The following is a 21420-nucleotide window of genomic DNA, read 5'->3' as shown; positions in this document are numbered from 1 at the left end:
GTTTTGTTTTGTACATGCAATTTTTAAGAGACAGGGCCTCAAAATGTCACCCAGGATGGAGTGCAGTGGTGCAGTCATAGCTCACTGTAGCCTCAAACTCCTGGGCTCAGGTGATTCCCCCAATCAATCTCCTGAGTAGCTGGGACTACAGGCACATACCACCATGCCTGGCTAATTTTTCTTGTAGAGACCAGGTCTTGCTATGTTGCCTAGGCCAGTCTCGAATTCCTGGCCTCAAGTGATCCTCCTTCCTCAGCCTCCCAAAGTGCTGGGATTACAGGTGTGTACCACTGTGCTGGCCAAAATTACCAACTTCTGATCTAGAATTCTGCACAGGTTAGGAAAATAACATCCCACCAGGCTGTTGGAGACTGAAATTACTCAAAGTTATTGTGTAGGTCAAATGAAAATCTAAACTTGAAAAGCAAGATGCTTGAAAGTATTTAAACCTTTGGGTAAGAACCTTCATTTGTTTGCATAGTAATATCCATCCCAGCCCCAGTACCAAGTGGTGTGATATTTGGTGCTTTTTACATGTTTCTTTGGGACTGTTTCCTCTTCTGTAAACAGGAGTTACCAGCCCTTTCATGGGTTAAGATGAGAGCTAACATATGTAATATCCCTCATCCAGTGGGTGGCACAGAGGAACTTCATTAGGAGCTCAACAGATGGAGGGTGTTACTTGTTCCTACCAGAAGGGAAAGGGAATGTTCTTTCTCCAGCTTTATGGGATTTCTTGTATTCCAGTGACCTTTTCAGAGAAGGCAATTGTGTTTATAATGTAATTATACTCCTTTCCACTGCACTAAGTCACTTTTTGAGATCATCTTTAGTAAAGTTTACAAGTTGGTAACAATAAACAGTTAAAAAAAAAATTCTGAGGCCTGCACGGTGGCTCACACCTGTAATCCCAGCACTTTGGGAGGCCAAAACTGGCTTGAGACCAGCCTGGGCAACTTGGCAAAACCCCGTCTCTACTAAAAATACAGAAATTAAGCAAGCATGGTGGCACATGCCTGTGGTCCCAGCTACTCAGGAGGCTGAGGCGGGAGGCTTGCTTGAACCCAGGAGGGGGAGGCTGCAGTGAGCTGAGATCATGCCACTGCACTCAAGCCTGGGCGACGGAGCGAGGCTGTCTCAAAAAGAAAAAAAAAAAGCAGACTTTACTTACTCTAAAGAGGATATAATGGAGTTCAGAATGTGACTTTCCAATCAGGGGAGCACCAAGCAAGAGCTGCAGGGGGCAACGTGAATGGAGGGCTTGGCCAGGAGGGCCTCCCACCACCACCTCAGCTCACCAGGCTGACCTGAAAACCCCAAGGAGATGCATCATTTTTTTACCGTGTAAAGTTGTGACTGGATGTCCTAAAACAAACTGCCACACAAGGGCTAGGGCAGTGAGAGACATTTCAAGTTAAATGCTAAGGTTTCCTCAGATAAGGTCTTCCACATCACACAAGAAGCTATTGCACATCACTCCTTTATTATACTGACATGGAAAAAGGATTTAGTACAGTTATGCTCAGATGAACACTGGACCCATGTGGCAGGGTCAAGCAACTAGAACATGATTCAGAAATCAGTGAAAGACACACTTGGACAGGACCAAGAGGCATTTCACTGCCATGAAACAAGGCAGGAAGGGATTCTAATACACACACCAGGAAGCACTCCTGCCCCTCAGAGGTCAAGGAGCTGATCCTACATTGGTATGAGGAATGGCTTATTTTCTGATGACCACATGTGGGACTATTTCAACCGCCACAAGAAACCCCAGAAGGGTTATTGTTTTGTATTATTTATATATACTATACTTTTTTAATAAAAGTAAATTAACACATAACGAAATTCAGGATTGATCCCAACCTAGAGCCAGATCCTCTGGGGTCAGGGAGGAAACAGTTGTCACATCACCACGCAGGTTACATTCGTCTTCCACTGGAATGACTAGAGCCCCCAGGCAGTGGGCAGTGGCCTGACTGCAGAAGAGCAGAGGACAGACTCTGCTCATGGGGACAGACAGGCTCTGTTGCTTCTCCTCACTGGTCATGACTTAGCATGGTTCCTCCCCAAAGTCCTTAGTAAACAAAGCACTCGCAAAAACCCAAGTCACTACTTTTAAACTCTGTTGGATAAGGGGAGCTTTTCCATAGCTTAGACTGAGAACCTGTGCTCCAGAACTGCTATTCTGACTAGATTGTATGAAGGGAGTGGGTGCAGGCGACAAAATGGCTAAATGAAAATGGGAGCCACTGGTCCCCATATGCAGCTACAACTCAAGATGTCTACAGATGTGGTCAGTGTGACATGTGCAGGTGGGAGGGGCAGAGGGACAAGACAGGCAGGGAGGGTGCTCCTGGGGACAGTATCCTCCCCGCCGGCCTTCACTTCTTGGCCTTGCCCTGGGCAGCCACAGCTTCCATGGCTTTGCGCACCGTCTCTTCATCCCCCAGAAACTGCATGGGCTTGATAGGCTTCAAGTTCTTGTCCAATTCATAGACAATGGGAATACCAGTCGGCAGGTTCAGCTCCATGATAGCCTCTTCAGAGAGACCTGAAAACATCCACCATCATCAGCCACACAAGACATAAATCCACATCGCCCCTCCAGGTTTACTTTGTCCTCCAGGTGATAAAGGACTTTGACAGAAATTAAAATAAGACACCCTTTCTGAACCCAGGGAATGGCCCCCACCATACTTATTTCTCAGCCATTAAACTGAAAAGCAAGAAAGGTATACAAGATAGACCACCAACAAACTACAGCAAGGTATATGGCCAGATATCTCTACCAAAGTGGGATCTAGAAGCCCACAGTGAAGCAAGACTGTACACATCTCAAATACCCTGTACAGCCCATCCAACCAAAAATAGCACACGTGGGCCTCTAGGCCCTCGGGGATGAAGATACAAATTGAGATTCATGTGTAAAGTTGTGCCTGGTTGTGACTAAGGAGAATTTTTTCTTTTATATATATTTGTTTTCCTTTTTTTTTTTTTTAAGAGACAAGGTCTTACTCTCTCACCCAGGCTAGAATGTAGTGGCACAATCATACCTCACTATAACCTCAAACTGCTGGGCTCAAGCGATCTCCCGCCTCAGCCTCCTGAGTAGCTGGGACTACAGGTGAGCATCACCACATCAAGCTAATTTTTCATTTTTCTTTTGTAGAGACAAGTTCTTGCTTTGTTGCTCAGGCTGGTTTTGAACTCCTGGCCTCCCAAGGTGCTGATAGTACAGGCATGAACCACTGTGCTTGGCCTTTTAAAATTTTGTAGAGATGCAGTCTTACTATGTTGCCCAGGCTGTCTCAAACTCCTGGCCTCAAGTGGTCCTCCTGCCTTGGCCTCCCGAAGTGTTGCAATTACAGGCATGAGCCACTGTGCTTGGCCAGCTAAGGAGGATTTTCACTAGCAGTTTCATTTGACAATACCAATCTAGAGGTGAGCTTCTCAATCTTTAATGTGTATCCATATCACCTGGGGAATAGATGCCGATTCTGAAACAGGTCTGGAGTGAGACCCGAGGTTCTGCATGTATAACAAGCTCCCAGGGGGTCCAGCTGTCACTATTCTGCAGATCACATTTTGAGAAACAAGGGTTGAGGGTGTTTTTTCACTAGAAGTCAATCTAGACCATCTCTAAAGCTGTTAACATGTCCAGCCCTTCCCTAGACTCCTTTTTACCAAGTCCCTGATTTGTGGCAGTTCTGCTTTATCCTTCCTTGAGGGCGCCTCTGAAAAAACATACATACCCTCCAGATGCTTGACAATGCCCCGGAGGCTGTTGCCATGGGCTGCAATCAGTACACGTTTCCCCTCCTTGATCTGGGGAACTATTTCTTCATTCCAGAAGGGCAGAGCTCTGGCAATAGTATCCTTCAGACTCTCACAGGAGGGTAGCTGATCTTCTGTGAGGTCTGCATACCTGCGATCCTAAGCAATAAAGAATCCAAGTTCACCACTTATTAACAGTTACATCTGTTAAAAGACTTCATGATGTATCGATTTTGGCCCATTCACATTCACAGGGTTTTATAAAATCTGACTATGGAAACACAAAAAAGGAGATAGTAAACTATCAACCATATCTTCTAGTAAGTGAAGGTCATTCACTGGAGAAGGAAGGATTATAATTAACTATTTTATCATGAATTATAAGTTCAGTGAGATTAGGCAGACACTACTAAAAGCCCCTGATCCTGGGCGGAGTGACCAAACCTCTGTTTGTCCATACCTTACTGATGTTGCTGTAGAAAGGATGGTCGGGCTCCATCGGAGGTGGTGGGACATCATAGGAGCGCCTCCAGATCTTCACCTGGGCCTCACCATGCTTTGCAGCAGTTTCTGCTTTATTGAGACCGGTTAGACCCCCATAGTGCCGCTCGTTGAGGCGCCAAGTCCTCACCACTGGCAGCCACATCTGATCAATGGCATCTAGCACTGTCCAGAGGGTCCGGATCGCTCTCTTCTGCACTGAGGTGAAGCAGATGTCAAACTCATAGCCAGCATCTGGAAATCAGAAGTTCAAAGTGATAAGCTAACCAGGTCTACTCTGAGCCAAAATGTTCTTCTGTATCAATCTCCTGTACAAGTAGTCCAAATGACAATATTTGGCCAAAAAAGAAAATATTTGGCCAACTGTTTTGTTTATCCTTGCAATCTATCCAAGGTCACAGCTATTATGTGGGTTAAAACCTAGATTAAAACCCATGCTGTGGGACTCCAGAATCCAACTTTTCACCACCATCTCTAGCTATCCCCATTTTCCTAACTCCCAAGGATCCTGATGTTTGCATTTCAGTTAGAACTGTCACTTTTTCTTTTTTTTTTTTTTTGAGATGGAGTCTCACTCTGTCACCCAGGCTGGAGTGCAGTGGCGTGGTCTCGGCTCACTGCAACCTCCGCCTCCCGGGTTCAAGCAATTCTTCTCCTGAGCCTCCCAAGTAAGCTGAGGATACAGGCGCACGCCACCATATCCAGCTAATTTTTGTATTTTTAGTAGAGACAAGGTTTCACCATGTTGCCTAGACTGGGAATTGTCACTTATAATAGATATTTTACTAGAACTCTGAAGTAAGAAAATTAGGATTTAAATCCCAATCAGGACACAGGAAGAGCTCTTCCTGTACTGATAAAACTTCAGTTTGTTGTATGAAATTTTATTTTGTTTTTGTATTTGTTTGCAATTGTATTTGTCCGTTGTATGAAATTGTATTCACTGTGGAGTATGGAAATCACATCACAAACTCTAATCCATTGTTTCTCTCTACTGTAGTCACAAAGTTCCAGCCTAATACCAAGTACCCTCAGAGTATACCTACTTAAATGTTAAACCAAGTTTAGGAGAAGCCACTCACTAAAGAAAGACCCAGTGCTGTGCACTATCTGATTCATCAATGAATCTGTCTTCCATACACAGTAGTTACTGTGGCAAGAGTTATGTTGGCCCAATGAATAGGTTCCAAGAAATCAGTCTTGGCCCGGCACGGTGGCTCACGTCTGTAATCCCAGCACTTTGGGAGGCCGAGGTGGGCAGATCACAAGGTCAGGAGATTGAGACCATCGTGGCTAACATGGTGAAACCCCATCTCTACTAAAAATACAAAAAAATTAGCCGGGCATGGTGGCGGACGCCTGTAGTCCCAGCTACTCAGGAGGCTGAGGCAAGAGAATGGCGTGAATCCGGGAGGTGGAGCTTGCAGTGAGCTGAGATCGCGCCACTGCACTCCAGCCTGGGTGACAGAGCGAGACTCTGTCGCACGCAAAAAAAAAAAAAAAAATCAGTCTTATTGATTTTGTTTCATTAAAGATTATTCACCCTCCCACCATAATGGGGAGATAGCCCTTTCCTTGATGACCAAGAAAACATTCCTGTTTTTCTCCATTAGGCTAGAAGGCCCTCTTAGAAATTCAGCACAAACTTGCCTGGATATTGCTTCATATTGGGGTTAGCAACAGTAATTAATAAAACATGAAGTGAATTTTTCTGCCAGTCATTCAAATGAGAATGAGGCCAAGAAGAACTCATTCTTACTGAGTGAGGGCTGGGGAGAACTAATCACCAGGAAAACTCACACCACCCACAAGAGAAAAAACAGGTCTCATCACTGAGCCGCCAGACAAGTCCTAGTAGACTCACTCACTGTCGCCTTCCTAACTGTAAGGAAAGGAATGGCTCCCCAACAAAAGGCTGAGTCACCCGGAAGTGAATACCCACAGTGCAAGCCTCAGCCCCCATGCTGGAGAGCTTCAGGCTGTTTCACTGCAATTATTTCCACTTGCAATGAGGCGGCTCACTTTGGACACATAAATAGGTCCTCAAGGAGAAAAGAAGTTCCGCTTAGGATTCTTAACAGAGAGACTGAAGAATCAGAGCATAAAGCCTCTCCCTTTAACTTGCCCATCAAACTAAAACATAGCCAGGGGCACTCACAGGGGTAGGAGTGGACAGTGTGGTGTGGACTCCATCCTCCCCCAGGCCATCCCTCTCTTAGCAGTAAGGATGCATGGGGAAACTCAGCTCTCACTAGCTTTCTCCAGAAATCAGATTCAAGGCTGTACAAACCCTATCACTTAAAGCACTGAGGAATTATTTATATGTATGTATTCGACCTTTTAAACTGTTAAATCTTTTAATTTTCTATACTGTTAAATTTTTAATTTAATGCTAACATTTATTTTAAAACTGAAATAGGATCTGTTATTTTACAGAGATTACAAGTTTAACTATTTGATTAGTCTCAAATAGAGACAACATGGTTTAACGTGGACTAGTCATTGGGAAACTACCACGGACTGATACAGTTCTTCCTGCCACAGAGCTAAAGAAAATGGCCTCCTTTACCAGCACTTTCCATTTCCCAGCCTCTCCTAAAAGATGAGGTCACACCAGGCCATCTCAAATATTCACTCCCCTGCCCACCCCACCCCGCAGAGGTTTACATTTACCAGACTGTCCCGCGTTTTGCTTAATTTGAGAAGGATGGTACAGTGAAGGCAAGAAGCTAGGAGAGCAATCTGAGGCCAAATACCTGTGCCTCATCAATGACCCTTGTGAATGGCTGCTTCTTTGTCCAGAGGTTAGAAGGGAGCAAAGGAGGATCTGCCCCTATCATCAGCGGAAGCACCTCTTCAGTCCAGGGATTCTTGGCCGTGCCGGCAGCAGGGAATGCTTCCTTATTAGCATTCCAACACCACAAAGAGCAGACTGGGGCGGGAGCAAGCCTGGATAGGCAAGCATTATCTCACACCACTTCCACCTTTGCCCAGCGTCCTTAGCCAAAAGCCTACCAGTTCCTCACACCTACCTGTTAACTTCACCCAGGACTGGGGCGAGGACACGACTAGGAATCAGGTATGACCTTGGACAAGTCATCTTTCCAAATACTCACTTTTCCCAACTATAAAGGGGCCTTGGAAAGATGAGAAGGATAAAATCTTATCTACTTTGTTGGGTAGAAGGAGCAACTCGAATCATTCATTCATTCACTCAAGTTATATCTACAGATGCGTTTTGGACACACTATTTGTGGAATGTTACTGAACAGCAAAGACCTGCACAACCACGCGGATTTCTTGGTGTTCTGAGGCTTGTTAGGCACCCCCAGGGCCTCCACCTACTGCTGGGGACGAGGCTGTGTGGCGTGTCGATCCGCTAGGATCCGTAGCCGCCTCTTGAGAGGCCTTGGTTACAGCTGCTTTAAGGCACAGGGCGTCCTCCAGGAGCACCAGACTGTACCAACCGCTTCTGGCGCTAAGGGAACCTGAAAAAGACCTGGCCGCCATAGATGGTTCCATTAGGGCAAACTGTCCACGACTTATTATTATTATTTTTATTTTTTCTGGACAGAGTTTCGCTCTTGTTGCCCAGGCTGGAGTGCAATGGCGCAATCTCGGCTCATTGCAATCTCCGCCTCCTGGGTTCAAGCGATTCTCCTGCCTCAGCCTCCCGAGTAGCTGGGATTACAGGCGTGCGCCACCACGCCCGGCTAATTTTGTATTTTCAATAGAGACGGGGTTTCACCACGTTGATAAGGCTGGTCTCGAACATCCTGACCGCAAGTGATCCACCCGCCTCGGCCTCCCAACATGCTGGGATTACAGGCGTGAGCCACCACGCCCGGCCTGTCCCCGACATATTAAATGTTCAGACTAGAAAGGGAAAACTGCGAAGTGGTGTCGTGGGGAGCGCAAAGGGTTGCGGGGCGACCGCCCTGGGTCCTCCCCCTGGCACAGCCCCTCATGCTCCACGGCGTGACCTTGAACAAGTAGACTCTACCCTCTGCACTCATCTTCTCAACTACACACTAAACTGTTAAGAGAGATGCTGCCCAAGGTGCCGGCCCTCTCCGGGAGGGTGCAGACGCCAGCCAGGCGGCCTCCGAGGCCGGACACCCGGCCCTTCGCAGCCCCCACCCGGCCCCTCCGCACCTCGTAGCGCCTGCCCGCCGCGCTTCGCCTCCTCGTGGCCCGCCGGGCTGAGGTCGGCGTCGTACCAGCCGCTGAAGCGGTTCTCCAGGTTCCATGCGCTCTCGCCGTGCCGGATCAGCACCAGTTTGTAGGCGGCCATGGCGGCGGGCTGGGGATGCGGCACCGACTGGGATTAGCAGATTCCGGAGTAGCAGCCCGCCCCGTCGGCCGCGCCTGCGCGCTCGCACCGCACAGTCCGGCTCCCGCGCAAGTTCTCGCCCAAATCTTTCCACTCGCTCTGGACCGCTCTCCGCCCTCCAGGTGTGCGCATGCGCCGCATCCTGGCGCTGCGGCCCCCGACGGGAGGGGGCGCGCTCCGGCACGGCAGAGCGCATGCGTCCTGCCTCTCCAGTCCCGCGACAGTCGCCGCAGTCACGGAGCGCACGTAAGCACGCGGCGGGCGGAGGGCGGAGGACGAAGGGCGGAGGGCGCAGGGCGGAGGGCGGAGGGCGGAGGGCGGAGGGCGGAGGGTTGTAGGGGGGGCTCCAATTTGCTGGCTGCTGCGCTGCTCCGGAGCAGCTCGGCCAGATTAAGTGGCCCTTATCACTGGAACCGCTCCCATCCCCACGCAGAGATTGATTCACGGACCTGTGTTCGAGTCTTCACTCGTACATTCTACTTGCTTTGTGTCTTTGGGCAGGTCGGGAAACCTCTCAGCCTCATCTGTAAAATGTGATCATAAATACCGGGTACCTGGAAGTGCTCGGTAAATAGTAGTTTTTACTATTACTCTCTCATTTCAGCAGGACACTGATCTTTTTACTCCTAGTTTACACGTAAGGAAACTGCCCGTGACCCTGCTGATTCCAAAGCCTGCTCTTTTTCCAGCGCGGGGCTCTTTATCCCGTCTCTGTCTACAATCTTTCACACACGTTAAGTCAGTGCTTTCTGGGCCTCCAACAAGAAAGCAAACGCTAGGACCCTTCAAATATTTCAGGAAGGGGCGAATTCTAGTCACTGCCTGTTCTTCTCCGAGCCCCAATCAGCAATTTATTATTACAATTTTTTTTTTTTTTTTTGAGACGGAGCTATTTCCCAGACTGGAGTGCAGTGGTGCGATCTCGGCTCACCGCAACCTCCGCCTCCCGGGTTTAAGCAATTCTGCTGCCTCAGCCTCCCGAGTAGCTGGGATTACAGGCAGCCGCCACCACGCCCGGCTGATTTTTGTACTTTTAGTAGAGACGGGGTTTCACCATGTTGTCCAGGCTGGTATCGAACTCCTGACCACAAGTGATACACCGGCCTCGGCCTTCCAAAGTGCTGGGATTACCAGCGTGAGCCACAGTGCCCGGCCTTCTTTTTCTTTTTTAAACAGGGTTTCCCCCTGTTCCCAAAGCAGAGTGCAGTAGCATGATCATAGCTCACTGCAGCAGCCTTGAAATCCTAGACTCAAGTGATCCTCCTGCTTCAGCCTCTTGAATAGCTGGGACTACAGGCATGCCACCAGGCCTGGCTAATTTTTTTTTTTTTTTTTTTTTTTTTTTTTCTGTAGAGACAGATCTCACTCACTATGTTGACAAACTCCTGGCCTCAAGCAGTCCTCCTGCAGCAACTTCACAGCGACACTGGAATGACAGGTGTGAGCCACTGTGGCAGGCCAATCTCCTGGTTGATTTCAATCTAGACACTTTAATGAGCACCAAACATGAGCCAGGCAGTGGACTAGACTCAAGGATGGGTTGAATGTGTTTCCTGTCCTTCAAGCAAGAAGAGGGCAAATAAGACTCATGTATTAGTAGCCAACAATAACATCGGGTGGCTCACGCCTGTAATCCCAGCACTTTGGGAGGCCAAGACTGGTGGATCATTTGAGGTCAGGAGTTCGAGACCAGCCTGACCAACATGGTGAAACCTCCACTCTACTAAAAATACAAAAAAATTAGCCAGGCATGGTGGAGTGTGCCTGTAATCAGGAGGCTGAGGCAGGAGAATCACTTAAACCTGAGAGGCAGAGGTTGCAGTGAGTGGCGATAATGTATCAGTAAAGCACCTACTGCATGCCAGTTAGTGTTCTGAGTGCTTTGCAAATATTAACTCACTCAATCCTCGTATCTCCGCAATAACCCTCTGAGGCAGATTTTATCTTTTCCCACTTGCAGATGAGGAAATTTGCCCAAGGTGACAGAAATCAGGATTCAAGCCCAGGCTGCTGGCTCCCAAGACCATACTCTTTCTCCACTATTGTCTATGGCCTCCACATTTTTGTTGTATTTTTGGCATTTGTTGACTTTGAAGTGTGGGAAGGATTTGAGAGGCAGAGAAAAGGCACTTTGGGAACAGCGTGAACCAAAACACGAGAGGTTTGCAGCTGCATTATCGTAATAGCTCCTATTTGTGAGGGTTTAGTGCAACTAGCCTTTTAATGTATAATTTCAACCCCAGCAATTCATATTATGTAAGAATTTTTTTTTTTTTTTTTTTGAGATGGAGTTTCGCTCTGGTTGCCCAGGCTGGAGAGCAATAGCGCAATCTTGGCTCACCACAACCTCCGCCTCCCGGGTTCAAGCAATTCTTCTGCCCCAGCCTCCCGAGGAGCTGGGATTACAGGCATGTGCCACCACGCCTGGCTAATTTTGTATTTTTAGTAGACACGGGGTTTCTCCATGTTGGTCAGGCTGGTCTCAAACTCCGGACCTTAGGTGATCTGCCCGCCTCAGCCTCCCAAAGTGCTGGGATTATAGGCATGAGCCACCATGCCCATCCTTATGTAAGAACTATTATAGCTCCGTTCCACAGATGAGGAAACCAGGGACCAGAGGAATTGTTGTGCAAAGTCACAGCTAGGAAGTGGAGGAGAAACTGGGACTCAAACCCAGGGCACCCAATGGCCTAGTCTGCACTCTCACCACAGCACTCCACTGCTTCCCTCCTTTGTAGCTGGGAGAAGATGGAATTTAGTAACTGGAGAGGTGACTGGGATGAGGTGCAGCTCTAGAAGCTGCACCAGAACTCACAGGACCCCAGAGCTGCCAAGCTAGAATGCCCTCAAAGGGCTCATGGTTCAAGCCCCAGAGGCGTCACCCCATGGGAGTTTCGCTGAGGAGCCTATCTCATAGGCGGTTCTCCCTCTGATCTTTCCTGCTGTCCAGTCATCCTAATCTGTTGTTCAGGCACTCCCAGGGAGAGCTTTTTCAGCCTTAACCTTGGCTTTTTGTCCTGCCTTGGCCCAAATCCACACTCCTAGCCTGACTCCTACCGTGTTTTCTTCTCCTCCTCCTGCTCTCAAGACATTCAAGATTCTGTGCCCTTGTCACCTCGTCTCCTCACTGGGTTCTCTCATTTCTGCAATGAGTAAGAAATGTGAGTAGGAAGAAGATGCTCTCGGAAACTCAAGTTCAAATATTCCTGTTTCTGGTTAGCTCTGGGGCCTGCCGTGAGTCACTCAACTTCTCATCCTGTTTTCCTGTCTGTAATCATATTCATACCCATCTAAGCAAAGCCTTTAGATGAGAAATAGATGAGATGATGAATGGAAACAACTAGTCATGAATTTTAAATATATTATTAATAATATTATATATATATATATATTTTTTTTTTGAGGTGGAGTCTTGTTCTGTCACCCAGGCTGGAAGGCAATGGCACGATCTCAGCTCACTGAAACCTCCACCTCCTGGGTTCAAGCGATTCTTCTGCCACAGCCTCCCGAGGAGCTGGGATTATAGGTGCCTGTCACCACGCCTGGCTAATTTTTCTATTTTTGGTAGAGACGGGGTTTCACCATGTTGGCCAGGCTGGTCTTGAACTCCTGAGCTCAGGTGATCCTCCCGCCTTGGCCTTCCAAAGTACGGGGATTACAGGCGTGAGCCACTATTCCTGGCCAGTGGTATTATCAGCTAGTGATATTATATTAATAAATATTATTGTCCGGGCATGGTGGCTCACGCCTGTAATCCCAGCACTTTTGGAGGCCAAGGTGAGTGGATCACCTGAGGTCAGGATTTCGAGACCAGTCTGGCCAACATGGTGAAACCCCTTCTCTACTAAAAATACAAAAATTAGCCAGGCGTGGTGGCAGGCGCCTGTAATCCCAGCTACTTGCGAGGCTGAGGCAGGAGAACCGCTGGAACCCGGGAGGCAGAGGTTGCAGTGAGCCAAGATTGCGCCATTGCCCTCCAGCCCGGGCCGACAACAGTGAGACTCAGTCTCAAAATAAAAATAAAAATAAGTATTATTAGCAGCGTGATTAAGAAGGCAAAAAAAGAATTAATGAGGCACCAATTCAGAAAGTGTGAGTGTGGTTGCCTGGTAGGGGAAGACTTGCCTGCCGGGGTCAGAGTTGGGCAATAACGGATTCTTTGGTTGGGAAGCCAAAAGCATCTGCACCACTGGCCTTGGAAAGGAACTTGGGAACCCTACTTTATTCCCTTCACCAAACTCCTCTGCCTCCAGAAGGAATCTTGTACCTCCTTGGAATTCTGATGAACTCTGAAATGCCTCACTTCCTGAATATCTACCTGAGATTTATTTATTTTTTTTTATTTTTTTTATTTTTTTTTTGAGATGGAGTCTCGCCCTGTGTCACCCAGGCTGGAGTGCAGTGGCGTGATCTCGGCTCCCTGCAACCTCTGCCTCCTGGGTTCAAACCATTCTGCCTCTGCCTCCCAAGTAGCTGGGATTACAGGCGCCCACTATCATGCCCAGCTAATTTTTGTATTTTTAGTAGCAACGGGGTTTCACCATATTGGTCAGGCCGGTCTCAAACTCCTGACCTCGTGATCCACCCACCTCGGCCTCCCAAAGTGCTGGGATTTCAGGCATGAGCCACCACACCGGGCCTACCTGAGATTTATTATGCATGCCACTGAGCTACTCAACTGCAAAATCCTTAAGGATGGGCACTTCATCTTAACTATTTCATACACCCCCCCACACGAACCTGCACTTAGGATGATGCCTTTGCCCTTGGTAGACTCCCTGAGTCCCCAAGTGTCAGAGCTGGGAGAGACCTTGAGAATTCTCCACTACAAATCCCCACCCACCTCCTGCCACGCACGATTCACATTTTACAGATGAAAAAACTGAGAGGAACCATTCAAAAGGGCAGATGAGGCTGGTCCGAAGGTAGTGAGTTATCTCAACTGATTGTTCACGGTCAGTTACAGATCGAGCTCCTTGTTCTACCCTTTCCGACCTTCTCACTACTGCACTTTACTAGTCTTTTTTAAAAATTTTTTTAATAAATAAAAGAGCAGATGAACAAGAGACTAGATTTATCAGAGGTGATCCACAGGGAAGGACTCCAAAGTCAGGGCTTCCTGCATCAGAACAGAAAGGCAGGCAGGGCACAGTGGCTCAAGCCTACAATCCCAGCACTTTGAGAGGCTGAAGTGAGAGGATGGCTTGAGCCCAGAAGTTCAAGGCCAGCCTGGGCAATATGGCAAATCCCCATCACTGCAACAAATACAAAAATGAGCTGGACGTGGTGGCATGTGCCTGTAGTCCCAGCTACTCGGGAGGCTGAGGTGGGAGGATTGCTTGAGCCTAGGAGGTTGAGTCTGCAGTGAGCCATGATTGCACCACTGCTCTTCAGCCTGGGTTACGGTGTGAGACCTTGTCTCAAAAAAAAAAAAAAAAAAAAAAAAGAGAGAGAGAGAGAGGCAGGAAAGGAAGATTGAGGGCGAGAATATGGGAAGTTATACTTGCCCCATTGCAAGGGCCCCAAAGGCTTTGCAGCCAGAAGCCGGAATTCCTGGGCAGAGATAGGGATCCATTTAGTGCCAATCACAGCATTTTGAATCTGGGAAGAAGCTTAAAGCCTATCAAACCGAAGAAGTTTCTTGAATGCCAGTAAAGAGAGTAAACCACTGTTTTTTGCCCTCTACTAATTTTTTTTTAATCTTATCTCTACTGAACACAGGACAAAAAGACATTTGTCAGTGTTGATTCTTGGGCCTTCTGAAGTTCAGGGCACATGCAGGCGAGCATTACAGGTCCTAAGAATAAATCAGCTGGGAGGGGCTTAGATCCCAGTGGGGTCCCAGCACGTCCTGTGCCCTCCCCACCCCTCCCAGCAAGCATCCTGAAGGACCCCCTATACAGCTCCTCACCAGGGCACTGCCCTCTTTTCCTACCCTGTAGGGAGTAAGTGGGGGCAACTAAGTCCTGCTTCCTGCTAGGAGTGTGGGGGTGTCAGTGGAGGATCTGTACTCCATGCCCTCTTAGCAGGCATCCCCCCTGCCAAGGCACTCATTAATGATGGACTCCAGTGAAGGAAATCATAACTGGGCCTTCATCTCTGCCTGAGGCCTCCAGCCAGCCCCTAAACCCTGAACTCTCAGGACAGAAAGCCTCCCCTTGTAGAGCAGTGTTTGATTCCTCAGGCCCCAGGGAAATTTCCAGGACTCTTACAGCTTTCCAACAACAAGCTTGTTGGTCAAACTGTTACAAAAACTCAGATAAGGGTTAGGCATGGTGGCTCATGCCTATGATCCCAGCACTTTGAGAAGCCCTGGCAAGGGGATCAATTGAGCCCAGGAGTTTGAGACCAGCCTGGGCAACGTGGCGAAAACCTGTCTCTACAACAAAATACAAAAATTAGCTGGGCCTGGTGGTGCACACCTGTAGTCCCAGCCACTAGGGAGGCTGAGGTGGAAGGATTGCTTGAGCCCGGTAAGTTATGATTGCACTGCTGCACTCCAGTTTGGGTGACAGAGTGAGACCCTGTCTCAAAAAAAAAAAAAAAAGAAAAGAAAAAGAAGAAACACTGAGATAAAGAAGCTACCAGAAAAAAATCAAAACAAAACAAAACAAAAAACAATAAAGAAAAAGAAGAAGCCAACCAAGAGTCACAGCCCTTTTACCCTCCACTGCCCCTTAGGCTAATAAAGGCCTCTCCAGCCTTCCTTTCCCATTTATTTTTTTCCACAGAAGAACTCCACTGAACATTCATTGAAGGCCCAGATTTAGAGTGAGCGGGGCAAACCAAGTTTTGTGCTGGGTGGAAGGAGGGGCGGCTGCTGTTCAGCCCACAGGACTCCTGTGAGGACACCACATGTTCATAGTTGTTAAACCATCTTGCAAACTCATTGCCTGATGTTCAGATCTCCCGGCTCAGCTGGTGTCTGTGGAGGAGAGGATTTATGCCTCAGAGAGGGCATGAGCCCAGATGATGCCTCAAGACTCAGGTTCTAGGAGAGAAAGCAGTGCTTCAGGGACTTCGACTGCCCCCGCCCGAAATGCAGTCGCCATCTGCAGGTAAACAGAGCTGGAGCTGGTGCTGCCGAAAAAGAAAGAGGAGGGCTCTCCGGCAGCCTGCGGCTTCCTCAAGGACTTCCCAGGCCGGGCACGGTGGCTCATGCCTGTAATCCCAGCACTTTGGGAGGCCGAGGCGGGCGGATCATGAGGTCAGGAGATCGAGACCATCCTGGCTAACACAGTGAAACCCCATCTCTACTAAAAATACAAAAATTAGCCGGGCGTAGTGGTGGGAGCCTGTAGTCCCAGCTACTCGGGAGGCTGAGGCAGGAGAATGGCGTGAACCCAGGAGGCGGAGCTTGCAGTGAGCCGAGATTGCGCCACTGCACTCCAGCCTGGGTGACAGAGTGAGACTCCGTCTCAAAAAAAAAAAAAGAACTTCCCTGACAGCACCCAGGCTTCCCTGATCCCCCTGCATTATCAGACTTCTAAGGCCGGACTTTAGTCCAAGCCTCTTTCTTTTTTAAATTTATGGCACTCTCAAAACCACCTGGTATGCATCAAGCCCTCTGCCACTAGACCCTGTGTGAAAACTGTAATAATGGTAAAATGCTCAAACCAGGGCAATAAGCAAATTTTGACCCTTCTGCTTTCATTCACATAAAACTGATTTCTCAGTCTATGTTAATCTTGGATCACATTTTTTTTTTTTGAGACAAGGTCTCCCTGGGTTGCACAAGCCAGTTTTAAACTCCTGGCCTCAAGTGATCCTCCTGCCTTGGCCTTCCAAAGCACTAGAATTACCTGTGTGAGCCACTGAGCCTGACCTCAGAATTGTACATTCAAAACAAGCTGACGTTCTGGGCACAAGAGGCACGTGCCTGTAGTCCCAGCTACTCAGGAGGCTAAAGCAGGAGGATGGCTTGAGGCCAGGAGTTTGAGGCTGCAATATGCTATGATCACACGTGTGAATAGCCACTGTACTCCAGCCTGGGCAATAAAGTGAGACCCTGTCTCTAAAAAAATTAAAAAAAAAAAAAGCTGGCAGAAAGTTAGTTATTTGGGATTGATTTGCATCAAGTTTAGTGAATTGTTGGGAGATTAGCAGTGTGTTAGTCCAGTGTGGGGAAAAGAAAGAGAGATCAGTTTGTTACTGTGTCTGTGTATTAAGAAGTAGACATAGGAGACTCCATTTTGTTCTGTACTAAGAAAAATTCTTCTGCCTTGAGATGCTGTTAATCTGTAACCTTACCCCCAACCCTGTGCTCTCTGAAACATGTGCTGTGTCAACTCAGGGTTAAATGGATTAAGGGCTGTGCAAGATGTGCTTTGTTAAACAGATGCTTGAAGGCAGCATGCTCCTTAAGAGTCACCACCACTCCCTAATCTCAAGTACCCAGGGACAGGCCAGGCACGGTGGCTCACGCCTGTAATCCCAGCACTTTGGGAGGCCGAGGCGGGCAGATCACGAGGTCAGGAGATCAAGAGCATCCTGGCGAACACGGTGAAACCCTGTCTCTCCTAAAAATACAAAAAATTAGCCGGGCGAGGTGGCGCACGCCTGTAGTCCCAGCTATTCGGGAGGCTGAGGCAGGAGAATGGCGTGAACCCGGGAGGCGGAGCTTGCAGTGAGCCGAGATCGCGCCACTGCACTCCAGCCTGGGCGAGAGTGCGAGACTCCATCTCAAAAAAAAAAAAAAGAAAAAGAAAAGGAAACATTATGCTGAGCCAAAGAAGCCAGTTACAAAAGACTGCATGGTTTATGATTTTACTTATATGAAATGTCCAGAATAGGCATATCTATAGAGACAGAAAGTAGATTAGTGATTGCCAGGGGCTGGGAGGGTTGGGGGTGATCAATACAGGGTGTGGGGTTTCTTTTTGAGGTGCCAAAAATGTTTTAAAGTTGACTGTGGTGATGTTGCACACATCTGTGAAGATACCAAAAACCACTGAATTGTACACTTTATTTATTTATTTTATTTTATTGAGACAGAGTCTCACTCTGTCACCAGGCTGGAGTACAGTGTCACGATCTCAGCTCACTGCAACCTCCACCTCCTGGGTTCAAGTGATTCTCCTGCCTCAGCCTCCCGAGTAGCTGGGATTACAAGTTTGTGCCACCATGCCTAGCTAATTTTTGTATTTTTAGTAGAGACAGGGTTTCACCATGTTGGCCAGGCTGGTCTTGAACTCCTGACCTTAGGTGATCCACCCACCTCGGCCTCTCAAAGTGCTGGGATTATAGGCATGAGCCACCGCACCTGACCAAAAGTTTTAAACAATTATTTTAAAAAACAAACCCACCCGAGCCTACCTACCAGAAGCCTTTGCTCAATGGGAGTGAAGTGGGCGGGTAGCTCTGGTGGATCTAAGTGGCCACTGAGCTGCAGAAAAGCACCCGTCTGCTTTTATCCTAGTCCTGACAGAGCTCAGAACCTCCCATGGCAGCTCCAGGGATGGTTCTTAGGGTTGTGGTTGGGCAAACACATGTGATTCCCACTAAGCCCAAGGAGAGACATAAAGGAGGGACCAAGGAGAGGCTTCTGTGGAGAAGGCAGGGGCAAAAGCTGGCTGTAAGGTCTGGCCAGCTGCACCACACTGCCCACCAGCACCTCATCTTCTCCTTTACGGAAGAAGCAACTGGGAGTCCGGGCTCCTAGGTGTCATTTCTGATTTTTTTTTTTTTTTTTTTTTGAGATAAGGTCTCACTGTGTCTTGTGGGTGGGAGTGCAGTGGCGTGATCACGACTCACGGCAGCCTGAGCTCAAACTCTTGAGCTCAATCCTCCCATCTCAGTCTCCCAAGTAGCTGAGACTACAAACATGTGCCATCACACCCAGCTAATTTTTTTTTTTTTTAGACGGAGTCTTGCTCTCTAACACCCAGGCTAGAGTGCAGTGGCACAATCTCAGCTCACTGCAACCTCTGCCTCCCGGGTTGAAAGGATTCTCCTGTCTCAGCCTCCCGAGTAGTTGGGATTATAGGCACCCGCCATCACGCTCAGCTAATTTTTTGTATTTTTTAGTAGAGACAGGGTTTCACCATGTTGGTCAGGCTGCTCTCGAACTCCTGACCTCAGGTGATCCACCAGCCTCGGCCTCCCAAAGTGCTTGGATTACAGGCGTGAGCCACTGCGCCCGGGCTTTTTTATTTTTTTAAGAAATGGGGTCTCACTATGTTGGCCAGGCTGGTCTGAAGCTCCTAGGTTCAGGGGATCCTCCTGCTTTTACCTCCCAAAGTGCTGGGATCACAGGTGTGAGCCACTGCACCCAGCCCTAGGTCCCATTTCTGATTAGGTATGTTCCTTACAATGCAACTAACTTCCCTGATTCCCTGTGTTGGAAACACCTCAGCCACAGGATCTTGGAGAGGTGACAAACTGGACCTTTGAATACCTGGGCCAGGCAAGTATTCTGACCCTAGCCAGCCTGTGAACTTCCCTCCCCAGAGCCAACATGGTCCTTTATAAAAGAAAACAACCTCTGAGAGTGAATGTTTTGAGCTACAGTCACTTGAGGGGGAAAAAAAAGCTCATACCCACAGGAAAGACTGTTCTGCTGCCATGGCAACAAGTCACCACCATAACCAGTTTTAAGCCACTTAAAGACAATTCATCTCCCTTCAGCTGAACAATTTTCCTCAGTGACCAGACATCTGACACCAGCCAATCGGTAACAGCCACACTGGTTGACTAACCAATCCCTAAACACTACCTCCCTTGATATGTGCCCACCATTGATCTTCAACCTCCTAGCACCTTATATAAGATCAGTGCCCTGCTCCACTCACAAGGATTGCACCTAACAGGCCCAGCTCCACCTCCCTTAAGTAAGTACTGTAGTAAATGCAGCTTTTTGGTTCAGATGTTGAGAGATGGTCTTTTCTTTAGACACACTCGTATTCTGGAATCTTGCCTTCCTGGGAGTGATTTATTCTCACTTCCTCTGTGGTGTCATTGCCTCCATGCCTCTGAGCCTCGTATACCTGTACGCATCATATGCCTCTATGGTGTCACTGGGGAATGAGAAAAAGGCCAACTCCAGGCGTGGTGGCTCACACCTGTAATCCCAGCACTTTAAGAGGCCGAGGTGGGCAGATCACCTGAGGTCAGGAGTTCGAGACCAGCCTGGCCAACATAGTGAAACCCTGTCTCTACTAAAATACTAAAATTAGCTGGGCATGGGGGCGGGCACCTATAATCCCAGCTACTTGGGAGGCTGAGGCAGGAGAATTGCTTGAGCCTGGGAGGCAGAGGCTGCAGTGAGTTGAAACCATGCTACTGCACTCCAGCCTGGGCTACAGAACCAGACTCCGCCTAAAAAAAATAAATAAAATAAAATAAAATAAAAGGCCAACTCTTCTTCTGTACAAGGCACCAATGAAGACTGGATTTCAGACCCCTCATCTGGGAAACTAAGCAGTCCACATACTTCACAACTGTACACGGCAACCGTGCTCACCCCTCATAACTGCTAGCCTTCACGTGTCATTCTACCTCCCCGGTACCTTCTCCAATCTGTCCTTCCCTCTTTGTCCCCGCTGCCACATTCTTAGTTTCAACCCTTATGGTTTCTTTCCTGTACTGGTGCAGCAGTTTCCGACACATCAGTGACTCAGGTCTTGCCTGCATCTAGAGCAAACACGTCGTGTTCTTACTTGCCCCTGTGCCTTTGTAGCTGCTGTGGCCTTGCTTGGCCTGAACAGCCACCCTCAGCTTCCTGGTCAACTCTAGCTCATGCTGCAGCACTCAGCTCCAACGTCACCTCACCTGAAAATTGGCCCTGACTCGCCTCTCAGACATGACTATAGTCTGCCAGGCTCTGGGCTCCCATAGCTCCTGACCATACCTGGATGATGGCACTGATTGCCACAGGGATTGTTTACTGCCACCCCAACCAGCCTGCGAACTCTAGATGTGAGAGCTAGGCTGCTTTCATTGCTTGGTAACCAAATGGTTATAAAGAACAGGAATTGGGAGAGGAGTAAATTACAATTATAACTCCCCACTTAATGCTATTGGGAATCTTTCCCTAGCTTTGGTTTCCCCATTTTAAAATGTGGATAATAGGCCAGGTGCAGTGGCCCATGACTGTAATCCCAGAACTTTGGGAGGCGAAGGCAGGAGGATCATGTGAGGCCAGGAGTTAGACACCAGACTGGATAACACAGTGAGACCCTGTCTCTAATTAAAAAAAGAAAAAAAGAAAAAAGAATAATAGGCCAGGCGCGGTGGCTCACCCCTGTAATCCCAGCACTTTGGGAGACCGAGGCAGGCAGATTGCCTGAGGTCAGGAGTTTGAGACCAGTCTGGCCAACGTGGTGAAACCCAATCTCTACTAAAAATACAAAAAAAATTAGCCAGATGTGGCGGCATGTGCCTGTGATCCCAGCTACTCGGGAGGCTGAGGCAGGGGAATTGCTTGAACCAGGGAGGTGGAGGTTGCAATGAGCCGAGATCATGCCACTGCACTCCAGCCTGGACGACAGAGCAAGACTCAGGCCCAAAAATAAATAAAAAATAATAATAATAAAATAAAATGTGCATAATAATAGCACCTACCCTATACAGTGGTTGCGAGGACTCGGTAGGATCACACATGTAAAGTGCCAGGTCTATAGAGGCTAATAAATGATAGTTCTTATTACCACAGAGAGACCCTGACACAAAGGATACATCCATTAAATGCTATTTTCCTCTCCTCTGCCACAATGCCCAATCTACTTGGCAGGATGGTATAGTGGTTGGATAAATGATGGACCAACATTTCTGTTATTTTCCTTGATTGCAACCTTCAAAAATTATTGTCC

General features: G+C 48.2%; 2 protein-coding genes across 3 annotated transcripts in view; one reads left to right on the top strand and one right to left on the bottom strand.

Moving 5' to 3' along the window:
• Window positions 1–1464: 1464 nt before the first annotated feature.
• Window positions 1465–8793, bottom strand: PGAM1 (phosphoglycerate mutase 1). The gene is made up of 4 exons (XM_003825429.5): window positions 8434–8793; window positions 4238–4512; window positions 3756–3936; window positions 1465–2554 (listed from the first exon to the last, which is right to left on the bottom strand). Exons 1-4 carry the CDS (start codon window positions 8570–8572, stop codon window positions 2385–2387), a joined length of 765 nt encoding a protein of 254 aa, XP_003825477.1. The 5' UTR covers window positions 8573–8793; the 3' UTR covers window positions 1465–2384.
• The window catches only part of RRP12 (ribosomal RNA processing 12 homolog), a 67275-nt gene continuing 54580 nt past the window's right edge, over window positions 8726–21420 (top strand). Inside the window, exon 1 of one of the 2 annotated variants that reach the window (XM_055093246.1) lies at window positions 8726–8857. The gene's annotated coding sequence lies outside the window, so the exon portion shown is untranslated. Of the gene's footprint in view, window positions 8858–12529; window positions 15670–21420 lie in introns of those variants that run through there. The other variant, XM_008950736.5, reaches the window with a different exon arrangement.

This window comes from Pan paniscus, chromosome 8, assembly GCF_029289425.2.
Source record: "Pan paniscus chromosome 8, NHGRI_mPanPan1-v2.0_pri, whole genome shotgun sequence".
Classification (NCBI taxonomy): domain Eukaryota; kingdom Metazoa; phylum Chordata; class Mammalia; order Primates; family Hominidae; genus Pan; species Pan paniscus.
The sequence above is the reverse complement of the archived record's forward strand: the minus strand, read 5'-3'. Positions and strand labels throughout refer to the sequence as shown.